The sequence below is a fragment of the Stenella coeruleoalba genome, assembly GCF_951394435.1.
Source record: "Stenella coeruleoalba genome assembly, chromosome: X".
Lineage (NCBI taxonomy): Eukaryota > Metazoa > Chordata > Mammalia > Artiodactyla > Delphinidae > Stenella > Stenella coeruleoalba.
The window spans coordinates 89,008,306-89,029,044 of NC_137152.1; the positions used below are offsets into that span (position 1 = coordinate 89,008,306).

Consider the following 20,739-nt stretch of genomic DNA (forward strand, 5'->3'; position numbering starts at 1 on the left):
GATTCTAACTTTTTAAACCTAAAGAAACCCAGAAATACTGGAAGTGCCACAAACTGGGCAAAAGTCATCAGTCAATTCAGTTTCTCAAGGCCAACAGGTTCTGGCTGAACACTTGCTTGGAAAACAAGAGGATCTCAGGACAATTTCACATGTAAGCGAAGCCCACTCTCTCCCCCTCCAAAAACACCAGGCACTTACGAGGAAAGTTGTACTTAAAGCAGGTCTGTGCTGCAATCATCCATTCAGCCCTGGTCTCACAGAAAATGGCAATAGTGCTCTTTGGTTTCAGTCCCAACGCAGCGAGTCCACTACCAAAGTTATTCACTCTGCGGTTCACTTCGAGATAGTTCATCCATTTATAATTCCCAAGAATTAACTGTTAAAGTGAGACATTCTGTAATATTAGCATATGTACTCAAACAAGCAATTAACATACTATTCAAAGTGTAGAACTCTAAAAATATCCTTAAGTGAATTACACAGATGCTGTGAGCACCTTCTGAGAATTAGTTACGGGCACTATAATGGAACGCCAGCATGTTTTAAATGCACTTGATTTATAATAAAGTGTACCTTCCCCTTTAAAAACAATAGGAAGCACAAAAATGCTTTACCTTCTTAAAAACCTTTCCATTTGGCTGCATTTCATTTTCTTCACTTAGGATTTCCCTGGTCCCCAGGCTGTCCTTCTTCCCAAACTTGGATACGGCATGATCGAATAATTTATCCAGGGTGTCTGCTCCAGGGATGTCTATGACAGCTAGTGAGTCGAAGTGCGTGACAGAGCGATACGGACTTCCAGGTTTGTCTGAGGTGGGCTTAGCTTTTATTCTCTTTGCCATAGCGTTTTTCTTCTTGGCATTGGTAAGAAAATACCACGGAATAAATACAAGGGCACTGTATATTGTTATTAACAAGTGGATAGGCAGCAAAATAATGGTGAGCACAGTTTGCTTAAGTTTCATAGTGGCAAGGCTTCTAAAATGGTGTTTATTTCTTGTTATTCTTTGGCTTCAGAAAGCCTGATTTTGCTGAAGAAGGCAATAATGGAAGCAGTAGTGAGAGTAGCAGAAGAGTCAAGGCAGTTCAATTGTAACGATACAGATAAGAGTTAGTAATCTTTGGAAGCCGACAATAAAGTACACCTGTAGGTGAAGACAACAAACCAGGCAGAGAGCAGGGAAAACAAAACAAAACAAAAACAAAACAAAAGAGTATTAGCAAGTTGATAGACCACTGATTTAAATACTCAGGTCTTTATTAGTTGCTATAATTGATTTGATACAAGAAAGCGGAAATAACTGGTCTGAAAGACTGGCATTTTCCAGTTTTAATCATTATGGCCATAAATTTTAAATTTAATTTTTATAGGTTTTTAGGTATACTACACATCACTCTGTAAGTCAGTCGTGTAACACTTATAGTGCCTATATGAGTGCGGGCACGTGGTATTTAAGTTTGGCTAAGCTTTGGGAGAGTAGTGAATGCCAATATTGAGGTTTCTCTTAAATATGTATATGTAAACTGGACAGCTTTAAATAGGATTTGGTTTTGTTTCCAAAAGAGAGGAAAATTCTACCAATTTTGGTTTATTTCTCAAAGATCAAACCAGAAATATTATTCTGAGTTCTTCTTTAAAATAATTTCTTGGTAATGCTATTCACTACCTCCTATCCCCCAAACTGGAGCAATACAATCATAAAATCATTTCCTACTTGTCCACTTTTGTGCTCAAAATTGCACTAGTTGCCTGGGAGTGGTAGCATTAAGTCCAAAGTGGTGTAAGTCCTGGCCCTTGCTCATTACGAGTTAACACTTGTGAGACCATCAGCACACAAGATAGATCCAGTGTTTTCAAACTTTGTTTGCAGGAGAAGGTGGCAGCAAAACCACTTCTTCAAATAAACACTCATGCAGACTTCCCATATATAGACACTAAAGTGGAACTGCTCTGGCTGAAGCAGGGATTGGGGGTGCCCAGAGTCCCACCCTGGACTTCCTGGAATCCCACTCCCAAAGTGACCACTGGACCTTTTCCGATGAAAAGCCTGTGGAAATACCTAAGTGCTATGGTGTGCACTGCAAGCAATAAATGCGATAGCAGTTCAGAGCAAGTGCAAAATGGTCCACAGTTACTAGGGGAGGCTTTGTGGAGATTAGACTTAAGCTGGACCTTATGTCAGGGATCTGGAAACAAAGGAGAAAGAATGGAGGTCATTCTGGGCTGGGGAACCACATGATAAAAGATAAAGAGGTAGAAATGAAAGGACTTTGGGAGAGGAGAGACTGCCAAAAAAAAGGACACTCACCTGAGTGGGGCACAGAGTACTCGCTGGCTAAACGGGCCACAGTAGTACAGGGTCTGACAAATCAGGCAAAGTAGTTTTGATTTGATTTGACAGGAAACTGGAGGCCACTGCAGGTCAGAAAAAAACAGTGCCAAATGGAAAGGAACTGCAGAAACAGCCTCAGGGAGAATAATGTCTCTCCAGGAACTTGCCTTCAGCTGAGAAAGCTATTTTGGAGAGTGGCAGTATATTTCAACTACAAAAATTAAAATATTAGTTCACTTTGAGGAGACAAATTGAAGTGCATCCTTCTGCAACTCTTGTGGAAATGGACTACTGACCCCAAGAGAGTTGTGCGTTTTTACACCAACTACTATAAAATGGTTGGCTTAATCCTTAATCCTGCCTCTGCTTTTGTTCATGTCCTTCAACTGAGTGTGGTGAAATGAGCAAGAAACTACAGGTGAAAAGACCTGGGTTTCAGACCCCATCTCTGTCACTGACTGGCGGCTGTGTAACCTTGGGCAAAACAATCTGTTTGAGCTTAGGATCTGACTAGATCAGTAGCCCTTAACTTCCTAGAGGTGATGGGCCCCTTTCAGCATCCAATGAGAACTATGAACCCAGTTCCCCTCAGAAAGATATGCAAAATGGTATACACAAATTCAGGGGATTCCTGAGTTCCCTGGAATCCATCCATGAACACCAAAGGGTGACACCACCCTTACACTAAAAATTTCTGGCCTAGATGATTTCCTGGGGCCCTTCCAACTTTAATTTTATGATTTACTATACCTAGAAATTGCTTTCTCAGTCTCTTTGACAAGTCTGGTCATTCATTTTTTCAAGACAAGGTACATCAAGTGTCTATCATAGTGCCTAATCCTCAATATGCAAGATTCCCTCTAACAATCCTCTCCTCCATCAGACGTTCCATGACTACCCAAATCCTTGATAATCTTTCCTTTTTCTAATTTCCCACATCACTTGAAATGTCTACCACTCATTCTGATCCTTGATTATACCATCATTTTTAAACATCTAAGCACCTAAGTATAGGGCACAGACCAGGAGTTCTCAACCCTATCAAACCCAACACCTCTTTGTTATAACAAATACTTCATAATACTCCTTTATAAACCTTAAAGGAGAGTCACAGATGATAGTCTCAGATGATAGTCTACCCACACACACAATTTTTTAAAATAATTCTTTACTGGTAATATAAAGAAGTACTGAAAGGAAATCAATTCAAAATAAATACTTATTTCAATATGTAAATTATCAGGGACAATACCAGAAGTACCACCTCAGGCTCACCCTTGGGGCTGAAGAAGTAGAAGACAGCTTTTGAAGAGCTTACAATCTAGCTAGATTTAAACTGTATTGTATGTGTTCAGTCATTCATGTTGTTACATACACTTAATTTTTTAAACAGATTTGCCTTAAGTCTTGGAGGTAGGGAAACATCTACTTAATCCTCGTAGTACAGAGACACATACACATAAACACACACACACACACACACACACACACACACACACACACACACACACAGAGTACACAAGGCTCAAAAAACATTCAGGTAAAGAGAGATCAGAGAGGTCATTTAGTCCAGAAGTTTTCTAATTCTTTCTGGTGGTACTGGGGGCAGGGGGCGAGGCATGGCTCATTCATTTGAATAAAATCTTATGTGGACGTGAAAACACAAGTACAGATAAAAGCAAAAGGCAGAGTTGCTTTGGTGGGAGCACACTGGAACCTCCATTTCAGCTGAATATTTGAGCCACTGATATCGTCTGATCTTTCATCTCAAAGAGAAGCAAATGTTGTGACAGTACAAACTGTAACCAAGGCCTGTCCCCAGTGTTACATCCAGCCTATTGATACATTCGTTAAAAAAAAAAAAGATCTGAATACCTACTATGTGTAAGTTTTGAACACTTAACACAAAGATGAGTAAAACATGTTCTCAATCCTTTACATGCACGTGTGCATGTACATATGTGTCCATATGTATGGCAGGGTGCAGGGAGATGAGTTCACAAATATATACAGCAGAATATGATAGATCCCATCAGAGAAACAAGAACGAAACGCTAAAGGTATTCAAAAGAGGGATGAGATTACATCCAGTTTGGGGGGGACAAAAAGAGGGAGGAAGGAGAACCATCCAGAAAGGTTTCACAAAATAGCACAGTATTTGGAGTCGGTATGAAGGATGGATATGTTTTCAAAAGGAGAGGACAAAGACTGGGAAATGAGGACAGTCCTCATGGACTGGGGAATGGATGGGGGCAGAACTGCAGGATGTATCAGAAAACAGCAAGTAGAGTGGCAGATGCTTTCGAGCTTTCTGTGGAAAGTGCTGTTCCCCTTTTATGATCTAAGTCAATGGGAAAATTGAATTATTTCAGAGTCAACGTTACTAGAACGCCACTATACTATAAGAGACACGTGTATGATGATTTGGCAACTCAAGACTATGCACTCCGCTATTATGTTGGGGGAAAATGAATTGTTCTCTAAAGAAGAGAAAGTCTGATATCCTGGGTGGTACATGGACTAAACAAAGTTAGGAGGTCTGGCTTCTAACCTCAGCGTCTGCTCTTACGTGTGACTTCGTATGAGATATATGACCTCTCACCTAAAAGCTCTGTACCAGTGGCATTGCGTGTAAAACAGGAATACCGCTTGTGTTATCTACTTCGTGCCACTGTTGGGAGAATCCTTCGTCTGATCCAGCTTCAATTTCATGAGCATTAATAATCAGTTCCTGGAATACACTTTCGACCTGCTTGCATCTCTCCCTCTTCATTGTACTCACTCAGCTAAACCACAACCTGGTTAAATCCCGTCCGCCACCTAATCTGCACCCATCCCCATGCAGCTGAATTTGGCTAGAGAAAAACCCAGCTGTGCTGAACGCCCCCCTTTAGATCCATGATTGCTCCCTCAAAGGGACCCTTGAAGCTGCACGGAAACCATGCTGCCCTGGCATCCACTAGGCCATCCAGAGGCTTGCTCTCCTGGGGTTTGCTCTCCTGGGGTTACACTTTGTTCTCTCTCTTCAGACCACCGAGGCTCCTCTGCCATCCTCATCCTCAGCTGCTGACCTGGCTTACCAGTTGGCTGAGAAAACTAAAACCGTCTGAAGAGAACTTCCACAGACTCCCACCAGTGTGTCTCCCCATCTACTCGGATCTGTGGCCATGTGCTCTCTTCTCTCCCATGACTAGAGATGGACTAGTGATGCTCCTAGCTAAGGTCAACCCCTTCACTTGCGTGTGACACCCCTGTCTAGACCAGAAAGACCTGGCGGTGCCACTCTACTGATTCTTCCCTCTCTCTCCAGCCTCATTAATTTTTCCGGCTCGAATCGGTTCCATCAGCATCCTAACAGGCTTTTATTTCTTTCATCTTAAAAACCACTCCCTCTCTGTAGGAGAAGGAGAAGAGTTGTCTCTGTGCTCTCTCACCCAGCTCCCTCCTCCTATTTTCTCTTGAACCCACTACGCTCAGGCTTTCCCCTCTACCATTCCACAAAATTGCTCTGATCAAGTTCACTGATGACTTCCATGTTGTCAGATCCCAAGGTCAATTAAAGCTCAGTCCTCATCCCCTTTGACCCACTACCAGCCTTTAGCCCCGTTGACTCCTCTCCTCCTGCTGGAAACTTCTTCACTTGGCTTCCAGCAGACCCCATTCTTCAGGTTTTCTTCCGACTTTCCTGGCCATTCCTTCTCCATCTTCTTTGCTGCTTCTTCCTCATCTCCCTGACCTCTAAACGCTATAGTGCTCAGTCCTTGAACCTTTTCTTTATCTATGCTCACTCCCATGGTGATCTCATTTAGTCTCACAGCTTTAATTAGCATATATATGGTGATGACTCTCAAAATGTCCCCCCTTAGCCTGGAGGTCTCCCTTAGGCACCTAGGTTTGTATATCCAACTGTTTCCTCAACAGATCCATTTAGATATCAGTTACATATTCAAATTTAATACATATGTTGAAAATTGAGCCACTGATCGTCCTCCCACAAACCTAGCACACCCAGTCTTGCCCATTTCTGTAGTTCCAGTTGCTTTGACCAAAAGCCTTCAATGACCAGGTTCACTTTCACTCCCCTCTCTTTCTCACACACTCCACACCCAATTCAACAGCAAATCCTACCAGCTCTACTTACAAAACAGATATCAAATTCAACTACTTCTCACCACCTCTACTGCTACCATCCTGGCTCAAGCCACTATCCTCTCTCACCTGGATCAATGCAATAGCCAATCCGATCTCCCTGCTTCCACCTTTATAATAAATTCTAAACTCAGCAGCCAGAGTGCTCTAGTTCAAGTTCAAGTTAGACCATACCATTCCTCTGCTCCAAACCTTTCAAAGAATCCCCATATGACTCATTCAGAAATACAGTCCTTACTCAGACCTAGGAGACGGGATCTGTCCTCCACCTCAAGTTTCCATCTTCATCTCCGACACTTTTCCCTGCCTCATTCTGCTACCGTCCCACTTGTTCCTTGCTGTTTCTGGGACACACCAAGCATGACCCTGCCTCAGGGTCCTTGTACATGCTATTCTCTTTGCCTGGAATGTTCTTCTAAGATACCTGCACAGCTTATTCTCTCACCTTCTTTTTGTCTTTACTCAAATGTCACCTTCTCAGTGAGGCCTTCTCTAGCCACTCCAAAATCGAACCCCAAGACCTCCTATCCCTTTCTCGCTTTATTATTCTCCTTAGTACTTGTAACTACTATGTCATATGCTTTATTTTTCATGTTTATTTATGAATGCCCCCATTAGAACATAAAAGCTCCATGAGGCAGAGAGTTTATTGTTTGCTGCTGAATCCTCCTACAACAGTACCTCTGTGTGTTAACTGTTCAATAAACTTGTTGACTGAAATAAGAATGGACATGGAGGGACTTCCCTGGTGGTCCAGAGGTTAAGAATCCGCCTGCCAAGGCAGGGGACATGGGTTAGATCCCTGGTCCGGGAAGATCCCATATGCCGCAGGGCGACTAAGCCTGTGCGCCACAACTACTGAGCCTGCGCTCTAGAGCCCATGAGCCACAACTACTGAGCCCATGTGCCACAACTACTGAAGCCCGAGCGCCTACAGCCCGTGCTCCGCAATGAGAAGCCACCGCAATGAGAAGCGTGCACACTGCAATGAAGAGTAGCCCCCGCTCGCCGCAACTAGAGAAAGCCCGTGCGCAGCAATGAAGACCCAGCGCAGCCAAAAAAAAAAAAAAAAAAAAAAAAACGGAATGGACATGGATTGCTCTGAAACTATAAAGTAAAAATGGACGTACGTGCAATAGCCGGAAGACAACCAACCTTAGTCATCTTCTTAAAAAATCACTTGTCCATGCCAACACTCTAGGAAATGGTATACTCTTAAAAGCCCCTGGTAATTAATTTGAACACACATTTAGTTGCTTGAGAGAAAATATGAAACTGGAAAAACTGCCTGTTACATGGAGGGAAAAGACAGTTGTTATAAAAGCAAGAGGGTTACAGAATTTTTACTATGTGCTTTTTCACGGATGCCTTTCAGAGAGGAGTGCTGTCCTGCCACGTATGAAGAGAAATACTGCTGTCCCACCAGGAGGACGTAAACTCTGAGTTGCGCTTCCTTGAAATCAAGGGATGCATTTGTATTTCAGCTGTAAAAGGGCAGGGCATCAGCTTCAGTCAGGGGATAGCTAATCATTCCTGTTGATGTTCGGCATTCTGTATGAGAATCAGATTAATAACCACTTGTTGAGCCTGTACTAGGAGCTAGGCACTGTGCTCAGTCCTTTAGATACATTATTTCATTTAGTCCATCAGAAAACCCTTTTGAAGTAATACCCTGATGACATAGCTGGTGATATAACAGTCTCAGACAGATCATTTGCCCAAGTTAACACAGCTAAGTAGGGATTTGGACCCAGGTCTATCTGATTTTAAAGTCCATACTTTCCGCTGTACTGTCTGTGACCTTGGTCATACTGGTATAATCTAAATGGGTGAGAGTGACAAACTTTGTATATGAAAAAAATCCTGATGACAACTTTGAGCACTGATCTGTCCTACAGCCTAAGGCATTTTTATAGGGAAAAAAAGCCCTTTAGGTGTCTAGTAAGTCCTAGAAGTGTAAATGAAAATCAGGTGCAATTTTTTTTAAATTTTGAGGTCAAGTTTAATGTTAAGCATTTCATTCCAGTTACTTCAAACGCTCTGAAATAGCTAGGTTAAACACAAAAAGCATTAGTAATACATTAAGCTCCAGTACACAAAGTAAACAAACACTACATACTGATTAAAGTCTGAATTTAAAAGATACCATCTCTCCCAGCAGCACAGAGAAAAACTAATAAACTGAAGTCAATGCCAAGACACTTCTTTTCAAAAGTTTTATAAAATAGACTAAACCAAGGAAGGATGCACACATCTACCAAGCTGAAACACGTGGTAGGGCAAATTAACTTCATCTGTCCTTGATATAATAATACCTTATGAAAACATACAAAATATAAACTTGATAATCAATGGTTAACTATGTCAGTGCTACTTTAAGAAATCACATTTTCAAATCATACATCACTTAAGGGTAATTTAAACACCAAATAAAGAGATAATTTGCCTTCTGAAAAGGATAAGCTGTATTCACTAAACTTTAAATCAGAAAATTATAAAAAATACAAGAGATTAAACAGGTAAGCATACCGGTTGCACTTTAGAAGATCATACTTCTACATAGATATTACATCACCAAGACTTCTGTAAAGGGCTGGGGTGCTTTTTTAAAAAATCCTATTTTCTTTCACACACTATTAAAAAGCTCCAAATGATTTTAAAACATGTAGGAGAAAGCTCATATACATGTTAAAGAAATTGGTTGCCTTTGGTTCATGAAATCAAACTTTACAGGAGCTACATTACAATATAATTAACTTTATATTTTAATATTAAAACTTACCATTAAAACATTTGTAGACAAATGACTTATTTAGCCATTTTCTTACAAAATGGCTAAGTAAGTCACTACAACTCAGCTACCTGGCCACCATGATGCGAAACTGTATCATGGTAGAGAACAAACAAAAAAACTTCACTCTGCTCTTCAGCAGTAAATATACCTTATAAGTGAGATTAATAAAAGAATTCAAAGACTGATAAATCTGTTGAAGACTGAAATCTTACAGCCATTCAGTCAACCCTTAACACTAAAACATTAAAATTAACATTTTAACATTAAAACTTTTTAAATGTTAATATTTTAAGAAAATAAAAGTCATTAAGAGTAGCTAGCAGGATCTTTTGCTATCAGGCAGTCTACAAGACTGAATAATCATGTGAAATATACATCCGTCTGCCCCTTGTAAGTCTCATCTGACTCAAAGTTAGTAAGCCAATATAATAAATATGAAATAGCTAATACAAGCAAACTTTTAACCTGGTATACAGTAATTATAATAAATACATCTGAAAACTGAAAAAAAGCAAAACAACAACACCTAGGGTGAATATATAGATGCTCTCTAACACCACATTGCACCTGTGCCTAGCTACCTTGACTAGGCGTATCTCACAACTATGACTGATCTTTGGGTTTGTCTCTAACAGGACTAACCAAACCTGTTTACTTCATCACCTGGACAGGTATTAACTCCTGAAGTCGCCATCCTGCTAGTCTCTTCCCAGCTTTCCCCAGAAAAGAAAGCACCTCAGCTGCCATGTTGAAAATGCTCTTTCTTGTTCTAGCACGTGTTCCCTCCCATAACACCTTAAGAACATCCTCAGCATTCATTCATCAGATAATGCTTTTTCTAGGTCATCGGATAGTATATAATTGGGACCCTACTCACATGTGTTAAAGAGACCTAGTATGTTGAAATGAGATCTAGGAGCCCACGTTGTGCTTCTGCACTTCACACACACTGTGTATGTATACACACACTGTGTATGTAACACTGTGTTACATATCTCTTCCTCATTTTAAGTGATCGCAACACACGATTTTTTTTAACATCTTTATTGGAGTATAATTGCTTTACAATGTTTTGTTAGTTTCTGCTGTATAACAAAGTGAATCAGCTATATGTATACATATATCCCCATATCCCCTCCGTCTTGCATCTCCCTCCCACCCTCCCTATCCCACCCCTCTAGGTGGTCACACAGCACGGAGCTAATCTCCCTGTGTGATGCAGCTGCTTCCCACTAGCTATCTATTTTACATTTGGTAGTGTATATATGTCAATGCTACTCTCTCACTTCGTCCCAGCTAGCTTTCCAAAGTTGAGAGTGGGCTGGATATAATTTAATCCAAAGCTTACATGTAAGGAATTTTGAGGATATTTCATGCTAGAAGTGGCACCTACGGACAAAGCATGATGGTACAATCCAACTTTATCAGACATCATGAAAAAGGGGAGACAAACTAAGTTCTAGGAGTTATGCGTTCAGTGCTGTAGAAGGGAAGCAGCCAGCACAATGACAATTCCAGTGTTCTACAGCTGCTGCTAAAGAGAATCTGCTACAGGTCCCTGTAGACAAAACCCTGCTGCTGCATTAGACGGCCCGTCACGCATGGTGTAGACTTTAATTTTGTCTGTAGAGTCTTCCATTTACTGCATATTTTTTCTTTATGAGCTTAACATTAGTTAATCAAAAATAACTGGGCTACAGATCTGATCTTTCAAATTAGCTCACAGTTACACATGTGTTTCATCTGAGTGAGAAACAGTCAGACTCTGTCATCTTACCTATTTGTTACTCATCTGTCTTCTATCATCTTATCTACTAATTATAATAAAGTAATACAACTGTGGGCTGCCAAACATGAACTCAGGTTCAAATAAAAATCTGTAACCAGCAGTGATACTTCCCACAGGAGTACCTCTGTGTTATAGGGAGAATTTTGCAACTTATATCTTTTTTGGCCACATGCCCTATCTTCCACCTTTGTTAGAAGAGGGACCAGTTTAATAGGTTGGTTCTCTGCTAATGTTGTTTCCCAGTACTTCACACTGTTAAAAGTTATGCAGCAATGTAGTCCTAAACCATTTCTTACAAAATGGCTAATTAAGTCACTACAACTCAGCTTCCTGGCCACCATGATGTGAAACTGTATCATGGTAGAAAACAAAACAAAACAAAAAAGCTTCACTCTGCTCTTCAGTAGTAAATATTCATTATAAATTAGGTTAATAAAAGAACTCAAAGAGTGATAAATCTGTTGAAGACTGAAAGCTTATAGCCATTCAGTCAACTCTTAAATATTAGTGTTGGTAAGAAAAGGGCACAGGTATTTCAGACAATGAAAAATTCAATACGTATTTTTTATTAACATTATTATTAATTCAATATGTATTTAAATTATTGACATTGCATTAGTGTGTGCCTGACATTTGAGAAATTAAAGAATTCTTAACTAAAGAAGGAAGCCACATGAAGTCAAATACAAGAAGCCATGGAAAAGTACTCCTAGAGATAATGTCTCCACGTTAGGGATGGGTAATACTTTCCATTCTGTTCTCTCTTCACGTTCATTTGTTTACCTGGCCTATGCGAGCTTCACAAACGTGAGTGAGGCAAAGGGAGATGAGGGAATTAGGTATTTCTGTTTTGAAGTGTGTTTGGGGATAGCCAAGGCAGAGCTATGCCAATTGAAGAGGAGTCTCCAAGGTGTCTGTTGACACCTGAACACAACTGGCCACAACTGGCCTCTCGCTAAGGCTCCTGGCAACTCCAGCTCTTCACCTTGGTAGTTTTTTCTGTTACACATCTAGATGGGCTGCAGGCCAACTACTGTTAGTATTTATCTATGTGTGTAGATGTGTGTGTGTGTGTGTGTGTGTGTGTGTGTGTGGGGAGAGAGAGAGAGAGAGAGAGAGACAGAGAGAGACAGAGAGAGACAGAGAGAGGGAGAGAGAGAGAGAGGGAACAGACTCTCTGGATAAATAACTATAGAAGCCTGAATACTACAGCCCTCACAATTGCACTATGGTCTATTTCCCAAAGGAAACACTAAACTTATTGGTATCTTCTTTGTCAATCATGGAAATAGCATGCTGCCTATGTAGCTGAATTCAGGGACAACTAATTCTGGCCTGTTGATGAAAATCTTTGGTCATGTTCAACATTTTTCTAATGCAGGCTGACCAGTAGACTTTAAATCTTAGCTTTACAAGAACACTGAGTGTTCTGAATTAGCACATAAGAACTACTAGATCTTCTGTTTCAATTTCATAATCTATTATAATGAAAGCAATTCTCAGGAAGAGCAGAAATACAAGAGAGGCAGCATTGTATACAGGGCTTTTGGTCCTAGCTCAGCAGCTTGCTGAGCTGCACTACCTGGAACAAATTAAATAACCTCCTGTCTGTTTCCTCATCTGTACAATGAGAAAGTTGGATTCAGATTTTAAGATATCATGGACCAATAAAAGTTTTAAAAACAAAGAAGGCAGCAATGACACAGCTGCCAATTTTTTTTTGGCCAGGTATGGACATAAAAACAAAAAACATAAACCTATCATTTACTATCACTATCATTTCATAAAATACAGAATGGGTCTAACTCCTCAAAATTAGGAGGATGTATCTTACAATAAGAAGCAATCATTTAAATGGAAAAAGTTTAGCTTTAAAAATCTCATGGCCTGTTGTCTTTATTCTCCTCACTTCACCATGGACCAGTAAAAACGCTTCACTGGTGAGGGCACGGTCTATAGGTCAATGTTTGGGAACCCCTGGACTAGGTAATTTTCAAGGTCCAAGGCTCAAACACTAAAATTCTAACTTTAGGTGCTCTGTTGTATTTCTTTCATTCTATATTATAGTCTAGAGTAGATGCCTCAGTAAAGGACAGTAGAGATGCTTAGATTTTTGAAGATCAGAAATATATGTAAAACAGTTTGAGAAACAGTAACTAGAATAAGCTTCAATTTACTGGAGAAAATATACAGATTCAACTTCATCGATATTAATGAACCAGTCACTGGACACTTACACTTATTAAGCTCATTTTACAGATGAGGAAATTGAGGCAAAGGGAAGCTAAACAGCTTGCCAAAGACACACCACCTCAGTAGCCAGAATTGGAACTCCAATCTGTGACTCCATTTTTTGGTAATACTCAAAAGAAAAAGATTGTATTTAGATTTTAAGCGTCACTTCCCCTTTCATCAGTGAGTGACAGTTTAAATTTTAGAAGTTGCCCAGAGTAAAAAGCTTTCCTATTTTACTTTCCCACATATTGCCTTTTTAACACAAACATAAATACTGGCAGGGCTTTTCTAATATAAAGAGAGGAAAAATGCCTGTTAGTTTGGTCACTTAGTTTTCTCCAAAAGCTGACGAGATGGCAAATTTAGAATTTTTAAAGGACAAATACTTACAGATTTCCTCTTTTTCTCTTAAGAAGAACCCGTGTATCTTTCGTGACTCCAATCTGCAATAAGAGACAACATTTATGTATAGTGACATGAGAAAAGATCCCCTTTAAAAAGAAACCTCGGACTTCCCTGGTGGCGCAGTGGTTAAGAATCTTCCTGCCAGTGCAGGGGACACTGGTTCAAGCCCTGGTCCGGGAAGATCCCACATGCTGCAGAGCAACTAAGCCCGTGCACCACAACTACTCAGCCTGCGCTCTAGAGCCCGCGAGCCACAACTACTGAGCCCGCGTGCCACAACTACTGTAGCCCATGCACACAGAGCCCGTGTTCCGCAGCAAAAAAAGCCACCGCAATGAGAAGCCCACGCACCACAACAAAGAGTAGCCCCCGCTCACCACAACTAGACAAAGCCTGCACACAGCAACGAAGACCGAATGCACCCAAAAATAAAAATAAATAAAATTTTAAAAATAAATAACTAAATAAAAAGAAACCTCACATGCTGTTTCACATTACCTGTGCATGATAAGCCAGGTAGTTCATGATAAGCCAGGTACCAAAGGAAAAACAAGAAATGACTAAAAGTCGTGCTATTGGGATCTCACAAAAGTAACTGAGCCTGGCTCAAAGAAACAATATTCAAAACTCTACAAGTGGGGTTTACCCCAGGAATGCAAGGATTCTTCAATATATGCAAATCAATCAGTGTGATATACCATATTAACAAACTGAAGGAGAAAAACCATATGATCATCTCAATAGATGCAGAAAAAGCTTCTGACAAAATTCAACACCGATTTATGATAAAAACCTTCCAGAAAGTGGGCATAGAGGGAACCTATCTCAACATAATAAAGGCCATATATCACAAACCCATAGCCAAATTGTTCTCAATGGTGAAAAACTGAAACCATGGCCTCTAAGATCAGGAACAAGACAAGGTTGTCCACTCTCACCACTGTTATTCAACATAGTTCTGGAAGTTTTAGCCACAGCAATCAGAGAAGAAAAAGGAATCCAAATTGGAAAAGAAGAAGTAAAGCTGTCACTGTTTGCAGATGACATGATACATAGAGAATCCTAAACATGCTACCAGAAAACTGCTAGAGCTAATCAACGAATTTGGTAAAGTAGCAGGATACAAAATTAATGCACAGAAATCTCTTGCATTCCTATATACAAAGGATGAAAAATCTGAAAGAAAAATTAAGGAAACATTCCCATTTACCACTGCAACAAAAAGAATAAAATACCAAAGTGAGACAGTGGCATGGACATATATACACTACCAAACGTAAAATAGATAGCCAGTGGGAAGTAGCCACATAGCACAGGGAGATCATCTAGGTGGTTTGTGACCACCTAGCGGGGTGGGATAGGGAGGGTGGGAGGGAGGGAGACGCAAGAGGGAAGAGATATGGGAACATATGCATATGAATAACTGATTCACTTTGTTATAAAGCAGAAACTAACACACCATTGTAAAGCAATTATACTCCAATAAAGATGTTAAAAAAAAAACACCTAGGAATAAACCTACCTAAGGAGACAAAAGACCTGTATGCGGAAAACTATAAGACACTGATGAAAGAAATTAAAGATGATACAAACAGATGGAGAGATATACCATGTTCTTGGATTAGAAGAATCAACATTGTGAAAATGACTACATTACCCAAAGCAATCTACTTTTCAGTGCAATCCCTACCAAACTACCGATGGCACTTTTCACAGAAGTAGAACAAAAAATTTCACAATTTGTATAGAAAAATAAAAGACCCCAAATAGCCAAAGCAATCTTGAGAACACAAAACGGAGCTGGAGAAATCAGGCTCCCAGATTTCAGACTATACTACAAACCTACAGTAATCAAGACAGTATGGTACTGGCACAAAAACAGAAATATAGCTCAATGGAACAGACAGTAAGCCCAGAGATAAACCCACGCATGTGTGCTCACCTTATTTTTGATAAAGGAAGCAAGAATATACAATGGAGAAAAGACAGCCTCTTCAATAAGTGGTACCGGGAAAACTGGACAGCTACATGTAAAAGAATGAAATTCGAACACTCCTTAACACCATACACAAAAATAAGCTCAAAATGGATTAAAGACCTAAATGTAAGGCCAGAAACTATCAAACTCTTAGAGGAAAACATAGGCAGAACACTCTATGACATAAATCACAGCAAGATCCTTTTTGACCCACCTCCTAGAGAAATGGAAATAAAAGCAAAAATAAACAAATGGGACCTAATGAAACTTAAAAGCTTTTACACAGCAAAGGAAACCATAAACAAGACAACCCTCAGAATGGGAGAAAATATTTGCAAATGAAGTAATTGACAAAGGATTAATCTCCAAAATTTACAAGCAGCTCATGCAGCTCAATATCAAAAAAAAGAAACAACCCAATCCAAAAATGGGCAGAAGACCTAAATAGACATTTCTCATTTCTTCATTACAAATAACTCAATTTCGTTTCTTTTTATGGCTGAGTAATATTCCATTGTATGTATGTATGACATCTTCTTTATCCATTCGTCTGTCAATGGGCATTTAGGTTGCTTCCATGACCTGGCTATTGTAAATAGTACTGCAATGAACGTTGGCGTGCATGTGTCTTTTTGAATTATGGTTTTCTCTGGGTATATGCCCAGAAGTGGAATTACTGGATCATATGGCAATTCTATTTTTAGTTTTTGAAGCAAACTCCATACTGCTCTCCCCTGTGGCTGTATCAATTTACATTCCCACCAACAGTGCAAGAGGGTTCCCTTTTCTCCACACCCTCTCCAGCATTTGCTGTTTGTAGATTTTCTGATGATGCCCATTCTAACTGGTGTGAGGTGATACCTCACTGTAGTTTTCATTTGCATTTCTCTAATAATTAGTGATGTTGAGCAGCTTTTCATGTGCTTCTTGGCCATCTGTATGTCTTCTTTGGATAAATGTCTATTTAGGTCTTCTGCCCATTTTTGGATTGGGTTGTTTGTTTCTTTAATATTGAGATGCATGAGCTCTTTATGTATTTTGGAGATTAATCCTTTGTCGGTTGATTCATTTGCAAATATTTTCTCTCATTCTGAGGGTTGTCTTTTCGTCTTGTCTATGGTTTCCTTTGCTGTGCAAAAGCTTTTAAGTTTGATTAGGTCCGATTTGTTTATTTTTGTTTTTATTACCATTACTCTAGGAGGTGGATCAAAAAAGATCTTGCTGTGATTTATGTCAAAGAGTGTTCTTCCTATGTTTTCCTCTAAGAGTTTTATAGTATCCGGTCTTACATTTAGGTCTTGAATCCATTTTGAGTTTATTTTTGTGTATGGTGTTAGGGAGTGATCTAATTTCATTCTTTACATGTAGCTGTCCAGTTTTCCCAGCACCATTTATTGAAGAGACTGTCTTTTCTCCATTGTATATCCTTGCCTCCTTTATCACAGATGAGTTGACCATAGGTGCGTGGGTTTATCTCTGGGCTTTCTATCTTGTTCCATTGATCTATGTTTCTGTTTTTGTGCCAGGACCATATTGTCTTGATCAATGTAGCTTTGTAGTATAGTCTGAAGTCAAGGAGTCTGATTCCGCCACCTAGGTTTTTTCCCCTCAAGACTGCTTTGGCTATTCGGGGTCTTTGTGTCTCCATACAAATTTTAAGATTTTTTGTTCTAGTTCTGTAAAAAATGCCATTGGTAATTTGATAGGGATTGCATTGAATCTGTAGACTGCTTTGGGTAGTATAGTCATTTTCACAATCTTGATTCTTCCAATCCCAGAACATGGTATATCTCTCCATCTGTTGGTATCATCTTTAATTTCTTTCATCAGTGTCTTATAGTTTTCTGCATACAGATCTTTTGTCTCCCTGGGTAGATTTATTCCAAGGTATTTTATTCTTTTTGTTGCAATGGTAAATGGGAGTGTTTCCTTAATTTCTCTTTCAGATTTTTCATCATTAGTGTAAAGGAATGCAAGAGATTTCTGTGCATTAATTTTGTACCTTGCTACTTTACCAAGTTCATTGATTAGCTCTAGCAGTTTTCTGGTGGCATCTTTAGGATTCTCTATGTATAGTATCATGTCATTTGCAGACAGTGACAGCTTTACTTCTTTTCCAATTTGGAATCCTTTTATTTCTTTTTCTTCTCTGATTGCCGTGGCTAGGACTTCCAAAACTATGTTGAATAATAGTGGTGAGAGTGGATATCCTTGTCTTGTTCCTGATCTTAGAGCAAATGCTTTCAGTTGTTCACCATTGAGAATGATGTTTGCTGTGGCTTTGTTATATATGGCCTTTATTATGTTGAGGGAGGTTCCCTCTATGCCCACTTTCTGGAGAGTTTTTATCATAAGTGGGTGTTGAATTTTGTCAAAAGCTTTTCTCTGCATCTATTGAGATGATCATATGGTTTTTATATTTTATTTTATTTTTTTTGCGTTACGCGGGCCTCTCACTGTTGTGGCCTCTCCCTTTGCGGAGCACAGGCTCCGGAGGCGCAGGCTCAGCGGCCATGGTTCACGGGCCCAGCTGCTCCGCGGTATGTGGGATCTTCCCGGACCGGGGCACGAACCCGTGTCGCCTGCATTGGCAGGCGGACTCTCAACCACTGTGCCACCAGGGAAGCCCGATCATATGGTTTTTATTCTTCCATTTGTTCATATGGTGTATCACATTGATTGATTTGCATATATTGAAGAATCCTTGCATCCCTCGGATAAATCCCACTTGATCATGGTGTAATGATCCTTTTAATGTGTTGTTGCATTCTGTTTGATAGCAGTTTGTTGAGGATTTTTGCACCTATATTCATCATGATATTGGTCTGTAATTTTCTTTTTCGGTAGTATCTTTGCCTGCTTTTGCTATCGGGGTAATGGTGGCCTCATAGAATGAGTTTGGGAGTGTTCCTTCCTCCACAATTTTTTGGAAGAGTTTGAGAAGGATGGGTGTTAGCTCTTCTCTAAATGTTTGAAAGAATTCACCTGTGAAGCCATCTGGTCCTTGACTTTTGTTTGTTGGAAGATTTTTAATCATAGTTTCAATTTCATTACTTGTGATTGGTCTGTTCATATTTTCTAATTCTTCCTGGTTCACTCTTGGAAGGTTATACCTTTCTAAAAATGTGTCCATTTCTTCCATGTTGTCAGTTTTATTGGCATAGAGTTGCTTGTAGTATTCTCTTAGGATGATTTGTATTTCTGTGGTGTCTTTTGTAACTTCTCCTTTTTCATTTCTAATTTTATTGCTTTGAGTCCTCTCTCTCTGTCTCTTGATGAGTCTGGCTAATGGTTTATCAATTCTGTTTATCTTCTCAAGAACCAGCTTTTAGATTTATTGATCTTTGCTACTGTTTTCTTTGTTTCTATTTATTTCTGCTCTGACCTTTATGATTTCTTTCCTTCTGCTAACTTTGGGTTTTGTTTGTTCTTCTTTCTCTACTTCCTTTAGGTGTAAGGTTAGATTGTTTATTTGAGATTTTTCTTGTTTCTTGAGGTAGGCTTGTATAGCTATAAACTTCCCTCTTAGAACTGCTTCTGCTGCATCCCATAGGCTGCATCCCATAGGTTTTGGATCATCGTGTTTGCATTGTCATTTGTCTCTAGGTATTTTTTGATTTCCTCTTTGATTTCTTCAGTGATCTCTTGGTTATTTAATAACGTATTGTTTAGCCTCCATGTGTTTGTGTTTTTTACATTTTTTTCCCTGTAATTCATTTCTAATCTCACAATGTTGTGGTCAGAAAAGATGCTTGATACGATTTCAATTTTCTTAAATTTACTGAGGCTCGATTTGTGACCCAAGATGTGATCTATCCTGGAGAATGTTCCGTGTGCACTTGAGAAGAAAGTGTAATCTGCTGTTTTTGGATGGAATGTCCTATAAATATCAATTCAATCTATCTGGTCTATTGTGCCATTTAAAGCTTCTGTTTCCTTATTTATTTTCATTTTGGATGATCTGTCCATTGGTGTAAGTGAGGTGTTAAAAGTCCCGCATTATTATTGTGTTACTGTCGATTTCCTCTTTTATAGCTGTTAGCAGTTGCCTTATGTATCGAGGTGCTCCTATGTTGGGTCCATATATATTTATAATTGTTATATCTTCTTCTTGGATTGATCCCTTGATCATTATGTAGTGTCCTTCCTTGTCTCTTGTAACATTCTTCATTTTAAAGTCTATTTTATCTGATATGAGTATTGCTACTCCAGCTTTCTTTTGATTTCCATTTGCATGGAATATCTTTTTCCATCCCCCACTTTCAGTCTGTATGTGTCCCTAGGTCTGAAGTGGGTCTCTTGTAGACAGCATATAGATGGGTCTTGTTTCTGTATCCATGCAGCTAGCCTGTGTCTTTTGTTTGGAGCATTTAATCCACTCACGTTTAAGGTAATTATCAATATATATGTTCCTATGACCATTTTCTTAATTGTTTTGGGTTTGTTTTTGTAGGTCCTTTTCTTCTCTTGTGTTTCCCACTTAGAGAAGTTCCTTTAGCCTTTGTTGTAGAGCTGGTTTGGTGGTGCTGAATTCTCTTAGCTTTTGCTTGTCTGTAAAGCTTTGATTTCTCCATCGAATCTGAATGAGATCCTTGCCAGGTAGAGTAATCTTGGTTGTAGGTTCTTCCCTTTCATCACTTTAAGTATATCATGCCACTCCCTTCTGGCTTGTAGAGTTTCTGCTGAGAAATCAGCTGTTAACCTTCTGGGAGTTCTCATGTATGTTATTTGTCATTTTTCCCTTGCTGCTTTCAATAATTTTTCTTTGAATTTTGCCAATTTGATTACTCTGTGTCTCGGCGTGTTTCTCCTTGGGTTTATCCTGTATGGGACTTGCTGCACTTCCTGGAATTGGGTGGCTATTTCCTTTCCCATGTTAGGGAAGTTTTCGATTATAATCTCTTCAAATATTTTCTCGGGTCCTTTCTCTCTCTCTTCTCCTTCTGGGACCCGTATAATGCGAATGCTGTTGCATTTAATGTTGTCCCAGAGGTCTCTTAGGCTGTCTTCATTTCTTTTCATTCTTTTTTCTTTATTCTGTTCTGCAGCAGTGAAT

The 20,739-nt window shown here is 39.5% G+C and overlaps 1 protein-coding gene across 7 annotated transcripts in view; it reads right to left on the reverse strand.

Moving 5' to 3' along the window:
• ACSL4 (acyl-CoA synthetase long chain family member 4) overlaps positions 1-20,739 on the reverse strand; it is a 74,917-nt gene that overhangs the window by 34,372 nt on the left and 19,806 nt on the right. The window contains exons 2-5 of one of the 7 annotated variants that reach the window (XM_079909966.1): positions 13,691-13,743; positions 2,310-2,416; positions 615-851; positions 199-376 (exon numbers count right to left, since the gene is read on the reverse strand). In XM_079909966.1, coding sequence (XP_079766092.1) covers positions 199-376; positions 615-842 — 406 coding nt within the window. In that variant the 5' untranslated portion in view covers positions 843-851; positions 2,310-2,416; positions 13,691-13,743. Of the gene's footprint in view, positions 1-198; positions 377-614; positions 1,146-2,309; positions 2,417-13,690; positions 13,744-20,739 lie in introns of all 7 variants that reach the window. The other 6 variants (XM_079909964.1, XM_079909961.1, XM_079909965.1 and 3 more) reach the window with 6 other exon arrangements.